Here is a 14,501-nt window from a genome sequence, read left to right on the forward strand (position 1 = left end):
TGTACTGAGAACAATCCACCAGCTAAATAATACCTGCTCTGTAGTGGTCAGTCCTGACCATTGAAGAACATCATGAAAGGGAGCTAACAAAGCATGCAGAGACACAGATGGACTACAGTCAGTAATTGTAGAACTACAAAGTGCTCCTATATTGTAAGTGGAGCTGATATAATGGACAGTGAGTAGAAACAAGGAGGTGGTTTTAATGTTATGGCTGATTGGTGTATCTAGTAAGGATACTGACAATAAATGCTACTATTTAACTCCAACTATCTCTGTTGTGTTTGTAGGATGTTTAAGCTGTTGCTGCTGTTGCTGGCCCAGTTGCTGCAATCCACCTCTTCTGTCAGCACCGACACCTGCCCCACACACTGTATCTGTCACCTGGAGTTCAAATTTGCCACGTGTACCAGCGCTAATCTTACTAAGTTGCCCCCCACCATTCCTCCATGTACAGAACACCTCGATTTGTCATTCAATCATTTGGATTTCATACAGCATCGAGCTTTTCAAAACGTGCGGCGACTAAACACACTGCTCCTAAACGATAACCGGATCAGCGCATTGGCCAGTGGTGCATTCTTGCCACTGGAATTTTTGCTAAAGCTCGACTTAAGTCACAATAACATTACTATTTTGAACAAGGGGTTCTCTTCGGGCTTGTTCTCGCTCAGGGAGCTCTATTTGGTTCAAAACCAGCTATTGATGGTGAACAATGAGTGCTTCTTGCACCTCGATTCCATTCGGAAGCTCGACCTGCGCCAAAACAACATCAGTTCCATCCAGGTAAGAGCATTCAGCTCTCTTAGCACTTTACGTCGAGTCTTCCTGGACAATAACCAGATCAGCAGTCTTGAAAATAGGGTTTTCTCCATGCTGAGAAACCTGGAGGAACTCGGTCTCAGCGGAAACCTCATTGAACATTTAGGAGTCGGTGTCCTCTCTCCACTTACTAGCTTGGCCTTGCTGAATTTAGCAGATAATCAGCTAACACAGATCGATTTTAAGTCGTTCCTCAGCCTGCACACACGTAGCACACACATTCGCCTCGATGGGAATCCTTGGACATGCGATTGTGACTTGCAGAGGGTTTTCCGGAAGCTACACAGCGTCCACAGGCTACTGCTGGATGACTACGACAATCTGACCTGCACCAAACCTGAGGAGCTCCGAGGCAGTGCACTTCTGGATGTGGACAGTAAGCTTTGCTTTGCTGAGACGGTCACTGTTCTCATGATTACAGTTACTGTGTTGATCACTGTTGTGGCCGCCATCATCATGGCTGAGAAAAACAGGAAGCATACGAATAAAGGGAAGCACTGGACAGAGGTGAGCGAGGTCTCGTTTGACTCCCAGAAGAGTTTTTAAAGAACTTCTTCATTTATCATGACATCATGACATTATGATTATTATAATTGTTTAAATGATTATTGATTATTACTGCATTTGTCTAAAATCTGTTGATTGTACATCTGTTGATTTGTATTTATACACACTGTTACATACCATTTATTGTAGTTCTGTGTATATTTAGAGCTTTGTAAAGAGTTGTATTATGCGTGGAAGTGCATTTTACTTTATTGCACCCTATTTTCTTTTGGGTTAGTCAGTGTGAAAGTTAAGCTATTGTATTTTCCTTTTGCAGTTTTGTTTAAACAAGTACAAGTATCATGAAGTTTGACAACTGTAAACATTACAATTGCTAATACATTAAATAAAATCTTAAGATTTGTTTTTTAATGACAGTTCTGAACCACATATCTTTGTTTACGTGGGTTTTCTTAAAACATTAAAACCACCTCCTTGTTGATACACACATCGTCCATTTCATCGGCTTCACTTATCATATACTGTAGGAGCACTGACTGTAGTCCATCTGTTTTTCTGCATGCTTTGTTAGCCCCCTTTAATGCTGTTCTTCAGTGGTCAGGACTCTCCCAGGCCACTACAGAACAGGTATTATTTAGGTGGTGGATCATTCTCAGCACTGCAGTGACACTGACATGGTGGTGGTGTGATAGTGTGTGTTGTGCTGGTATGAGTGGATAAGACACAGCATCGCTGATGGAGTTTTTAAACGCCTCACTATACCTGCTGGACTGAGAATACCGTAGGCAGCGTCCGGTGACCACCGATGATGGTCTAGAAGATGACCAAGTCAAACATCAGCAATAGATGAGTGATCGTCTCTGACTTTACATCTACAAGGTGGACCAACTAGGTAGGAGTGTCTAATAGAGTGGACAGTGAGTGCACATGGTATTTAAAAACGCCAGCAGCACTGCTGGGTCTGATCCACTCATACCAACCTGACTGCATGCTTTTGGACTGTAGGAGGAAACCGGAGCTCCCGGAGGAAACCCACGCGGACACGGGGAGAACATGCAAACTCCACACAGAAAGGACCCGAACTGCCCCGCCTGGACCTTCTTGCTGTGAGGCGACAGTGCTACCCACCGAGCCACTGACACAAAATTGTCCATGACTGTATTTGACACTGAACTGATGAATCTTGTGTAACCAGTAACTACAGTTTCTCTCATGAATATAATCAAAGTGTAAATAAATATAGATACTCTCCTATTTATACTGTAATTACGAAGTCAAAAGGTATTGTATGTGTAAATTTAAAATGGATATGTGCACTGGTAGTATAAACAATATTGTCAGCTTGTTTCTCGGGCGCTGTAAATACGGGTATTTATAGATGAGTGTTACTTTAAAGCCACGCCCACCCTGTATTTCCCCGTTGTTGTGTGCGTAAAAACTCCGCCCACTTGACAGCTCATTATTTATACTGCATGTGTTCAGGTGAGCTCTGTAATTCCGCCTGTATTCATCGGACATGATGCCTGAACAGAGACACAAAAGGCACAAACATAAACAAAATGAATTGCCTTTAAACCTATAGGACTGAACTTCAACATCTCCTTTAAAGCAACTGTGACTGGTAGAGGAGGAAGAGGAGCAGGAAGATGTTAAAAATGGCTCTTCAGTGTTGAGTTCGTACCGGTGAATCATACCTGTACACTGACTGAACCATTAGAGGTGGAAACTAAAGGTAAACTAAAACCTTTATATTATACTGTATGCTTCAAATGTAACAAAATATAACATACACGTATTACTAAGTCAGCGCTTCTGAATAACTAGTTAAACAGTAAATAATGACTTTGTGTGCACGCCCTATGTACGTATCATACGCGTACTCATTTGACGCACTAGCAAGTATGCTAGTATGCGGCTCTTAGCGTAGACATAGCGATGACTAATTTGTGTACATACTAGCTAGTAAGGAAGTGTGCAAGGGCGCTCAGCACTTCCGTATATGTTAGGACAGTAGCGTCATTGAGCCGTTTGGATCCTTGTCAGTCATGTGACTGCCACATTGTTGTGACGTTTATACTTTACTTTATTGCAGACTAATTTAGCTTAATGAAATTAATTATTAATTAAATTAATTATACATCAATATTATCCGTCTAGTTTGTGCGACTGGGACATATTTACAGTGAAAGAAAACAAGCGTTCAACGTCTTCTGTTTTTGTTATTTATTATGTTTTCCAGTACAAGTACAGTTAAAAAGCTTCTGTTTATGTTGTCTTACAAACATTCCTTTGAAAACACCTCCTGTAACGTCCATGTCAGTGAGATCATATTGACAATAAGCTCCAAAATGTCCAAAATGATAAATAAACATATTCCACTTACTAGCTTTGTGTAATGCTAGGATCTGTCAGTATTCCCATTAGCTGTTGATATGTTTTAGACCCCCTTCCCATTTTCCCTGGTAGATTTTGTAATGGTATCCTACCAGTTCCATCTGTTTCTCTGCATGCTTTGTTAGCCCCATTTCATGCTGTTCTTCAATGGTCAGGACCCCCACAGGACCACTACAGAGCAGGTATTATTTGTGTGTTGTGCTGGTGTGAGTGGATAAGACACAGCAGCGCTGCTGGAGTTTTTAAACACCTCACTGTCACTGCTGGACTGAGAATAGTCCACCAACCAAAAACATCCAGCCAACAGCGCCCCGTGGGCAGCGTCCTGTACCCACTGATGAAGGTCTAGAAGTTGACCAACTCAAACAGCAGCAATAGATGAGCGATCGTCTCTGACTTTACATCTACAAGGTGGACCAACTAGTTAGGAGTGGACAGTGAGTGGACACGGTATTTAAAATCTCCAGCAGCATTGCTGTGTCTGATCCACTCATACCAGCACAACACACACTAACACACCACCACCATGTCAGTGTCACTGCAGTGCTGAGAATGATCCACCACCGAAATAATACCTGCTCTGTGGGGGTCCTGTGGGGGTCCTGACCATTGAAGAACAGGGTGAAAGCCGGCTAAAAAAGTATGTAGAGAAACAGATGGACTACAGTCAGTAATTGTAGAACTACAAAGTGCTTCTATATGGTAAGTGGAGCTGATGAAATGGACAGTGTGTAGAAAGAAGGAGGTGGTTTTAATGTTATGGCTGATCAGTGGTATACACAATGCATACAACTGAAATTTAAAGGCCTTGCTCAGGGGCCCAACTGGACAACTTAGTGGTGGTGAGGTTGTAAGGTGGTGATCTAGCATGTACATTTTTTTTGTCTACCTACTTTAGGATCCACTGGTACAGCAGCCATGCCACAGGACGACCGCATGGCCATCTTGGCGGACGATGAGGAGGAGATTAAAAGGAATGAGGCACTATCGGATCAGTTTAACCACCTTCACCTGGAGGTCCAAAAGCGAGAGCCTGACTCTCAACCTCCGCCCGAACCAGGCAACCCCGACCCCGGACAACAGAATCCCGTGTCCTCGCATGAACCGGGCTGCTGTGAGCGCTCGTGCCTACGGGTTAATCACCACCTTCTTGTTTCCAAAGTGTTCTACTTCTTTTTCTATGCTGCCTATGGATCACTGCACCCTTTGCTAGCTGTGTACTATAAGCAACTAGGTATGAACCCTAGCCAGAGTGGGTTGCTGGTGGGGATTCGTTATTTCATTGAATTTTGCAGTGCCCCTTTTTGGGGTGTGGTTGCGGATCGCTACAAGAAGGGAAAAGTTATGTTGTTGTTTTCTGTCTTCTGCTGGTTGGTGTTTAACAGTGGAATTGGGTTTGTCAAACCAGCAGCCATGAGCTGCAGACTAGAGATTCCTGATGTAACCACTGTATCCCCAAGTGTTTCACCCACTAATGGGACTTTCACGTCAACTATAGAGTCCAGCAATGGAACTACAGAACAAAAACTAGCTACTACTTTAGCCTCAACTGCAGCTTCTACTAAAAGTAGTACAGTAGCACCAACTGTAACGTCCAGCAATACGAAGTTACCGTCAAATGGAACCCAAACGCCAAATCAAGCCACCACTAAAACGACTTCAGCGTCAACAGTGGTTTCCAACCATGGAACAGTAGCCCAAACTATAGCTTCCACCAATGGCAACAAATCAGCAAACAACACAAGGGAGCGCAGAGATCTGACAGAACCATTTGTCGTTCCATCCCTGCTATCCACTAATCAGGATTCTGTCTACAGCTCTGATCACAGGTTTAAACGAGATGCTACAAGTAATACTAGCATGACTCCAACCGGTCGGCCTTCTATTGCTCAGTCTGGGACGAACTTCACCACACAAACTCCATCCACAACTTCCATTTTAAACTCAACCATCGGCAACATGAGTGCTACGTCTACGTCTGGGCCCCAAAAGCCAATAACTACACCTAAACCACCTACATATGTGTTTGAACACAATCCTGATCAAGTGGAGGCCATCTTTCTTCTTATTCTTCTAGTTGTCATAATTGGAGAATTCTTTAGTGCACCTGCTGTCACAATTGTGGATACAGTAAGTATCAATTACCCATTAAAATATATTGGTTACAGTTGAAATCAGACGTGTACATTCACAGGTCCTTATAGGGAAAATATACATTTATATTTTCGGCATTTAGCTGATGCTTTTATCCAAAGTGACTTACAGTACTATGACAGTATACAATCTAAGCAATTGAGGGTAAAGGGCCTTACTTAAGGGTCCAACAGTGGCAACCTGGTAGAAGTGGGGCTTGAACCGGCAACCTTCTGATTACTAGTCCAGTACCTTAACCGCTAGGCTACAGATGCTCTAAAGCTGATTTCACAAGTAGGTATATAACATAGCATATTAACTTTAGTTTGACATTTTCAGCATTTAGCAGACGCTAAAAATTACATTTTATCCAAAGCGACTTACAGTACTGTGACTGTATACTGTCTAAGCAATCGAAGGTTAAGGGCCCTGCTTAAGGGCCCAACCTCGCAGTGGTGGGCTTAAACCAGCTAACTTTTTTGATTACTAGTCCAGTTCCTTAACCACTAGGCTACAACTGCCTGGGGTTACAATATATATATACAATATATGACCCTAGGGCGGAAAAATATGCGCTCTGCCCACTGCGCTACTCAAACAGCGGCGTATTAAACAGGTTGTTATGCTAATATAACATGCACACACTCGGCGTTACTAAGCCTAAAAGTGAATACTACTTAAAATAATAACCAAACTCTTTCTAATTCCCACAGTAGTGGCAGAAGCCGCTCGCTCTGTTACAGGTTCAGAGATAATTAGGGGGGTTAGGGAGAAAATAGCTCACTGCCCCCTAGCTCCGGCCCTGGTTGGGACAGTTGGTAAAATGCAAATACAAACTGAAGACAGTGACATGTAAACTCATCACATCTTTTACTGGTATTTAATTTTAATGTAGAAACCCCGTTTGAAATTCTGAATCTTTGAATAATATTATGTGTGGTAGATGGTAAAAGACCTATAATATTTGTAATCTTGCATTCGGACTAATTGAAAATTCTCTCAGAACATTTGGCTCAATGTGGTGAGCCAAGACCCAGCTCTGCTTGCACGATGAGCCTTTGTTGGATCCTCCTTTAAATAGGTGCTCCACTGGCGCAGCAGTTTGGTGGACTTTTTACAGATACAATTGGTCGTATGGGGCAGCAAAAGGGGCACCAACACAATATTAGGAAGGTGGTCATAATGTTATGCCTGATCGGTGTACTGTATACACGCTGCAAATTGTTTTAAGGAATATCTTTAGATACCAATATGAACATTTTTGTAAGTGTATGAAATATCTAAACCTGTCATGTTTAATGTCTTGAATTTTAACCTAGGTAACCCTGCAATACCTGGGTGCTCACCGTGACCGCTATGGCCTGCAGAGGATGTGGGGCTCCCTGGGTTGGGGTCTGGCCATGCTTTCTGTAGGCATCTGGCTTGATCACACCTACCTCATCTACCTCATAGACGGTGTGGTCGGCTGTGTATTGCCCGAATTCAAGAACTACCAGATCGCCTTCGTCATCTTCAGCGTGCTCATGGTTGCTGCACTGATCGCTGCTACACAGTTCGAATTTGACACTCGAAGGTCAGAGGAGCTGGACCGGACTGAGAGCACACAAGAGTTCCGTTACCTGGAACTTCTGCAGCTTCTGTGTGGTGTACGCTACAGTACAGTTTTGTTTGTGGCCTGGTTCATGGGATTTGGCTACGGTTTCGTGTTTACCTTCCTCTACTGGCACCTGCAGGACCTAAACGGGACGTCCACACTGTTCGGGGTGTGTTCGATTCTGAGCCATGTGTCCGAGCTAGCCGCCTACTTTACCAGCCACAAACTGATTGAACTAGTGGGTCATATAAGGTAAGTGTAATAGTGCAATGTTAGAAATTCTTACTGATAGCCGTGCCACCCAGTGTAAACAGTTTAGCCATCCATCCAATCCGTTTTGGCCACCATTCCACTAATTCAATCAGCTACATCCATCCAATGTTAGATGCTTGAATGATGCTTGAATGATGTTTTTTTTATTTTTTTATTAGAAGTGTCTTAACACCTTTTTTGTGCTTTACATTGTGTAATTTTCCTCACTTGTCTGCATTTCTGTATTTTTAAAAGGGTGCTGTATATCGGACTGGCATGTAACACTGCACGCTACCTCTACATCTCTTACTTGACCAATGCCTGGACTGTGCTCCCTATGGAGATACTGCAAGGTAAACCACTATTACAGGCATATAATGTTCTCTGTCTATCTATCTATCTATCTATCTATCTATCTATCTATCTATCTATCTATCTATCTATCTATCTATCTATCTATCTATCTATCTATCTATTATATGTATGTCTTTCTCAGATAGACAGACAGACAGATAATGGATAGATAGACAGACACACTATATCTGTCTGTCTGTCTGTCTGTCTGTCTGTCTGTCTATCTATCTATCTATCTATCTATCTATCTATCTATCTATCTATCTATCTATCTATCTATCTATCTATCTATCTATCTATCTATCTATCTATCTATCTATCTATCTACCTTATTCTCTTAATCACAGAGCAGGTTTTAGAGCAGTCAGGTTTTAAAGGTCTTGCTTTAGGCCCAAACTTTGGCTCTAGGTTCATTATCATTGTTATGTCAGTCATGAAATCTGAATCTGAAAACTTAAAATCCCCAAAAATTTGATCATTATTTAAAAACATGTACATATTAAAATATTGCCTTTATTTATACTGCCTCAACATTAAAACCACCTCCTTGTTTCTACACTCACTGTCCATTTTATTAGCTCCACTTACCATATAGAAGCACTACTGACTGTAGTCTATCTGTTTCTCTGCATGCTTTGTTAGCCCCCTTTCATGCCGTTCTTCAATGGTCACGACCCCCACAGGACCACTACAGAGTAGGTATTATTTAGGTGGTGGATCATTCTCAGCACTGCAGTGACACTGACATGGTGGTGGTGTGTTGGTGTGTGTTGCGCTGGTATGAGTGGATCAGACACAGCAGCGCTGCTGGAGTTTTTAAACACCGTGTCCACTCACTGTCCACTCTATTAGACACTCCTACCTAGTTGGTCCACCTTGTAGATGTAAAGTCAGAGACGATCGCTCATCTATTACTGCTGTTTGAGTTGGTCATCTTCTAGACTGGTGGACTATTCTCAGTCCAGAAGGGACAGTGAGGTGTTTAAAAACTCCATCAGCGCTGCTGTGTCTGATCCACTCATACCAGCACAACACACACTAACACACCACCACCATGTCAGTGTCACTGCAGTGAGAGTGATCCACCAACTATGTGGCGGTCCTGACCATTGAAGAACAGCATTAAAGGGGCCTAACAAAGTATGCAGTGAAACAGATGGACTACAGTCAGTAATTGTAGAACTACAAAGTGCTTCTATATGGTAAGTAGAGCTGATAAAATGGACAGTGAGTGTAGAAACAAGGAGGTGGTTTTAATGTTATGGCTGATCTTTGTATATTTAATAATAGAAATGAAAGTGTTTTGATGCTTGTTTCCCTCCTTTCACTGTTGAATGAATGAAAGTATGAGCGTCTGTATCTGTGGGGTGTGGATGCACTATTGTTCGTCACTGGGTGTGTGTGTGTATGCATGTATTACCCAAAAGGAAAGACGAGAATGTTGATTTAGAGCAGGTTGTGTAGCATTTAACACAGATCACAAGATATGTAATCTTGTCTCCCAAAGGATACGTCACATATTCATGCATTTATTTGTTATCACTGTTTTATCCTGGTCAGGGTCACTGTGAGTCTGATTCACTGGGTGAAAGGAAGAAAACACCCAGACAGATAGACAGTCCATGACAGGGCAGACATACACACACACACACGTTCACATAAAGTAAAGTCACTCATATTTTTAACCTATTAATTTAAAGCTGTCTGTACTGTTCTGCTATAATGTAAGAAGCTTAAAAGTATTTTGCTTATTGCAGGTGTGACTCATGCCTTAGTGTGGGCCGCGTGTATCTCATACCTCAGTGCCGCTGTCCCCCCTGCATTGCGCACATCAGCTCAGGGAATCCTACAGGGTCTCCACCTCGGCCTGGGAAGAGGATGCGGGGCCATGCTGGGTGGAGTTATGGTCAACTATTTTGGTATGAATCTTAAAAGATACCTACACATGTAAACAAAGGGTCAGAAGCATATATATAATAGTCTAGCCAATCCGCTGCTGGGGACCACGTCGTGGTCCACACACTCACTCTGATGTGTGCGCAGTCCACCAGTCTCTTCTTATTCTCCCATAGCTCGGTGGATTTACACGAGGCTGTTTTCGGGCACAGAGAGCCACACCCGGATCTCTGTGCTCCTCCACTTTCTGTACAGGCGCCCTGGGCAACCAAGGTCGTTACACAGCGTTGATAACCCCAACCCTTAGTCTGGTCTTTCCCACCCAGCAGACTGGAAGCCAGTGTTGTCTGCTGCAGGTATTAGCCAACTGTGCCTTCTAGAGGACGCCCAGCCAACTGGTACCATTGTTAACTTTAGTTGTATTTAAATTAAAAAGAAAAAAATGAGGACTGTCCATACTGTACTAGACTTTTTATTTTGCCCCCTGTGTGCCAGATTCCCCCCCCCCCCCCCAATTTTCTTCCCAATCTATTCGTATACAATTACCCTGATTGCATTACGCTTTACCTCTGCTGATACAACCCTCCACTGACACACGCCCCCTCCGACACGTGCTCAGTACCGACTGCCTCTTTTCACCTGCACGAGGCGAGTTCATATGCGGATCAGCCTTGTGCACAGATGGTCCCGTACTGACATAGCCCCAGTTCTCTTGAGTTTCGGACCTTCACCATAATAATCAACAGGATAACAAGAAGAATTATGTTCTGTCTTTTACACTGTAGTTTATTTGTAATTTATAGGTACATGATCCAAAAGTTTCACTTGTTTTAGTAAGTCTTTTTGTTTTGTATTTGCAGGCCCTGCTGAGACATTTCGAGGGATTGGGATGACCTCACTTGTTATCCTTCTTCTTTTTGCTTTTATCCAGAGTATCACTGAGAAGGATGAGCATGAAGGTCAGTGATGTGCTATAATTTTTTTTATTAATTTCTTTTAAAAAAACGGTAGGGTTTGGTTTATATAGATGGTAATCATGATGTATGGGTTAATAGCTGTAACAGGTTAATAGCTGTTAACAGCTGTAACATGGTGAGTGCAGTGTAAGTGTGTAATTTGGTATGTACAGCCTTACATGGTAAATAGAAAGTACACTCTGCTTTTATCCCCCAGTACACAGTAGCAAATCAGTTCACATATTGTCACTGTGGTGTTAGAAGGTCCATTTGTTTTGAACCAGAATACAGCAGTACCTTTAAACTCAACGTCAATTGGTTCTGGGAGTGGCGTTGAGTTTAAAAGGTGTTGAGTTTCAAGGTATTTTTTCCCCATAAGGATGTATGGGAAACCTGTTAATGTGTTCCATGGTCTTACTAGGCAGTTAAATACATCACTTGTTGTTGCTTATGCACACAGTCATCTGTCATTCTAATCAATCTCAAACAGACTAATATTGAGGAAGGATGGGGATTCTATTTGTGATTTTTGTGCACTGAAAGACTCATTTTTTATAAATATAGATGAACTATGTATGATACCAAAACATTGTAGATGACATTGTAGAAAAAAAAAAAATACGAATACGAATATGATGCCATTACACTATTAGGTTTCTGTCATATCATAACAAGCCTTAGTATCATCAATCAGTACTTATGTTCAGTTTCTTTATTCCTTTATTCCTCAGAGAACAAGATGCTTGCTGAGAACATTCCAGTCCCCTCCAGCCCGGTTCCCATTGCTACTATAGACCTGGTGCCGAACACAGGCATGGGAACCCCTATAGTCAACCAGGAACCTAAACCCCCTTTCCGAAAAACCCGCCATCAGGATGAGCTGGAAGACGGCACCAAGCCGGCCTGGGCCCTCAGCGTGTCACCATGGGTCACCATTACTTTTGCCATTGTCCAGATCAAAGAGCTGATCGTCATTATGAAGACACAACCACTTACAGAAAGCCAACCTCTTCAGGTAACAGAGGGCTTATAAAATAGCAGTTTAGCTATTGTAAAGGTTTATATGATTATTTGGATGACATAAGTATTGGGTTCTGTGTTTGTTTTGCATGCTTTCATTAGAAACAGCAAGGTAAGTGTGTGTGTGTCTGTGTGTGTCTGTGTATGTGCATGTCTGCCTACATCAAAACTAAACCTTGACTGTGTTTAATTGATCACCTCATCAATGATAAACTAAATAAAAAATATTACAACCCCAAATCAGAAAAAGTTGGGACAGTATGGAAAATGCAAATAAAATTACATTGAACCCAAGATTTCATGTTTTGTCTGCTCAACTTCATTTCATTTAATATACCTCCATTCCTGCATTTCATGCCTGCAACACATTCCAAAAAAAGTTGGGACGAAGGCAATTTAGAGCAAGTAATGAGGTGAAAATACTAAATAATGGTGTGATTCCAAATGGGTGATTGTAATCATGGTTTGGTACAAAAGCAGCATCCAGGAAAGGCTGCATCTTTGATGAGCAAAGATGGTCAGAGGATCTCCAGATTGGAAGGGATTTGCATATTTCTCCCTCTACAGTGCATAATATTATTAAACGATTCAAAGGATCGGAAGGAATTTTAGTGCGTGAAGGCCAAGGGGTGCAAGCTTAAGCTGAACGCCTGTGATCTTCAATCCCTCAGACGGCACTGCATCAAGAACCTCCACTCAACAATAGCTGATATAACCACATGGGTGAGGGATTACTTTGGCAAACCTTTGTCAAGCACTACAATACAGAGTTACATGCACAGATGCCACTTAAAACTTTACTGTGCAAAATAGAAGCCTTATGTTAACCATGTCCAGAAGCGGTGTCAACTTCTCTGGGCTTGGAGGCATCTAGGATGGACCATCACACAGTGGAAACATGTATTGTGGACAAAAAGGACCATCCAGACTGTTATCAGCAACAAATCCGAAAGCCAGGGTCTGTCATGTTTTTTTTTATTATTTGCATTGTCCATGCAGTCCCAACTTTTTCTGATTTGGGGTTGTATTTTTTTTACTGGTGTATATAACTGTAAGACATTCAACCAAGTACAATATATCAAATGCTAGAAGCAAGCTCCAGACTGCTGTTCACAAGGTCCCCAGATATTGGCATATTAAAGGGCACCCTGCCTCAAAAAAACATCCAATCCATATGGTTCAGAACAATATTGATGCATATTTACCTGTGCTATTTATCATTCTCTCTAGGATCGAGATGATATTTCTCCAGACTCCAATGCTGAGGAGGTTTTTCCCAGGAATAATGCTCAGGCTGAAGGTCTTCACAGCGGGACTCATGCCCTGCAGGATGGGGTGTCTTTTGAGGCCTCCACATAATGAGCAGGCAACTGCTTCCTCTTACTGCAGCTCTCCTAATCTCTAATCTCTAATAGAGACTGTTTAGTCTACAGCTCGGTTATAATTGGGACAGTGTGAAATGCACATAGCAACTGTAAGCTGTAATTACTAATTCCAGTTTAAACTGTATTTAAACTAAATGATTCATTCATTGTCGTCGGACGCTTTTTCTTGACAGGGTCGCACCAGGTCTGGAAACAGTTATTATTGCAATGCAGTAATACAGGAATTTGGATTTTGTCATTTGAGCACAGCATCATGTAAGGATATACTTCATACAGATATACACCAATCAGCCATAACATTAAAACCACCTCCTTGTTTCTACACTCACTGTCTATTTTATCAGCTCCACTTACCATATAGAAGCACTTTTAGTTCTACAATTACTGACTGTAGTCCATCAGTTTCTCTACATACTTGTTTAGCCCGCTTTCACCCTGCTCTTCAATGGTCAGGACCCCAACAGTCCAGCAGTGACAGTGAGGTATTTCAAAACTTCATTAGCGCTGCTGTGTCTGATCCACTCACACCAGCACAACACACACTAACACACCACCACCATGTCAGTGTCACTGAAGTGCTGAGAATGACCCACCACCCAAATAATACCTGCTCTGTGGTGGTCCTATGGGGGTCATGAAAGGGGGCTAACAAAGCATGCAGAGAAACAGATGGACTACAGTAAGTAATTGTAGAACTACAAAGTGCGTCTATATGGTAAGTGGAGCTGATAAAATGGACAGTGAGTGTAGAAACAAGGAGGTGGTTTTAATGTTATGGCTGATCGGTGTATTTATCTGTAGGCCACTGCTGATGGCACATACTAATCAATAGCACAAATGACGTCTGTGGAAGTGTGTCCTTTCTGTAGCTATTTACAGACTTGCCTTTCAGTCATTTATTTGGATTTCTGTAGGTGGGTGTAAATTTTTTATTATATGGATAAAGATTAAAACATAAATTGTTACAGATTTTTTAAAATTGTAAACATAAAGACAGCATTTAGATTCAAACACCATGATGCTGTGTCTCACTACACTGTTACACTGTGTCTGTATTGCGGGTCAAATTTGTCAAAAATAGTGGATTGACTTTGTGTATTGTTTCACTTCTATTAAAGGACTCGTCAGGAATGTTCTTATTTATTTACTTTTTCTTTTGGCTGCTCCTGTTCTTAGAGGTCACCACAG

The 14,501-nt window shown here is 42.0% G+C and overlaps 2 protein-coding genes across 2 annotated transcripts; both read left to right on the forward strand.

The window, feature by feature from the left end:
- Positions 1–291: 291 nt before the first annotated feature.
- LOC134303851 (leucine-rich repeat-containing protein 3B) lies at positions 292–1,368 on the forward strand. Its single transcript, XM_062989301.1, has one exon. It carries the CDS (start codon positions 292–294, stop codon positions 1,366–1,368), a length of 1,077 nt encoding a protein of 358 aa, XP_062845371.1.
- Positions 1,369–3,008: 1,640 nt separating this feature from the next.
- On the forward strand, positions 3,009–13,615 carry mfsd6a (major facilitator superfamily domain containing 6a). Its single transcript, XM_062989723.1, has 8 exons — positions 3,009–3,061; positions 4,622–5,853; positions 7,176–7,702; positions 7,958–8,055; positions 9,814–9,975; positions 10,813–10,911; positions 11,640–11,923; positions 13,159–13,615. Exons 2-8 carry the CDS (start codon positions 4,642–4,644, stop codon positions 13,285–13,287), a joined length of 2,511 nt encoding a protein of 836 aa, XP_062845793.1. The 5' UTR covers positions 3,009–3,061; positions 4,622–4,641; the 3' UTR covers positions 13,288–13,615.
- The last annotated feature ends 886 nt before the right edge of the window (positions 13,616–14,501 follow it).

Source organism: Trichomycterus rosablanca, chromosome 27 (assembly GCF_030014385.1).
Source record: "Trichomycterus rosablanca isolate fTriRos1 chromosome 27, fTriRos1.hap1, whole genome shotgun sequence".
NCBI lineage: Eukaryota > Metazoa > Chordata > Actinopteri > Siluriformes > Trichomycteridae > Trichomycterus > Trichomycterus rosablanca.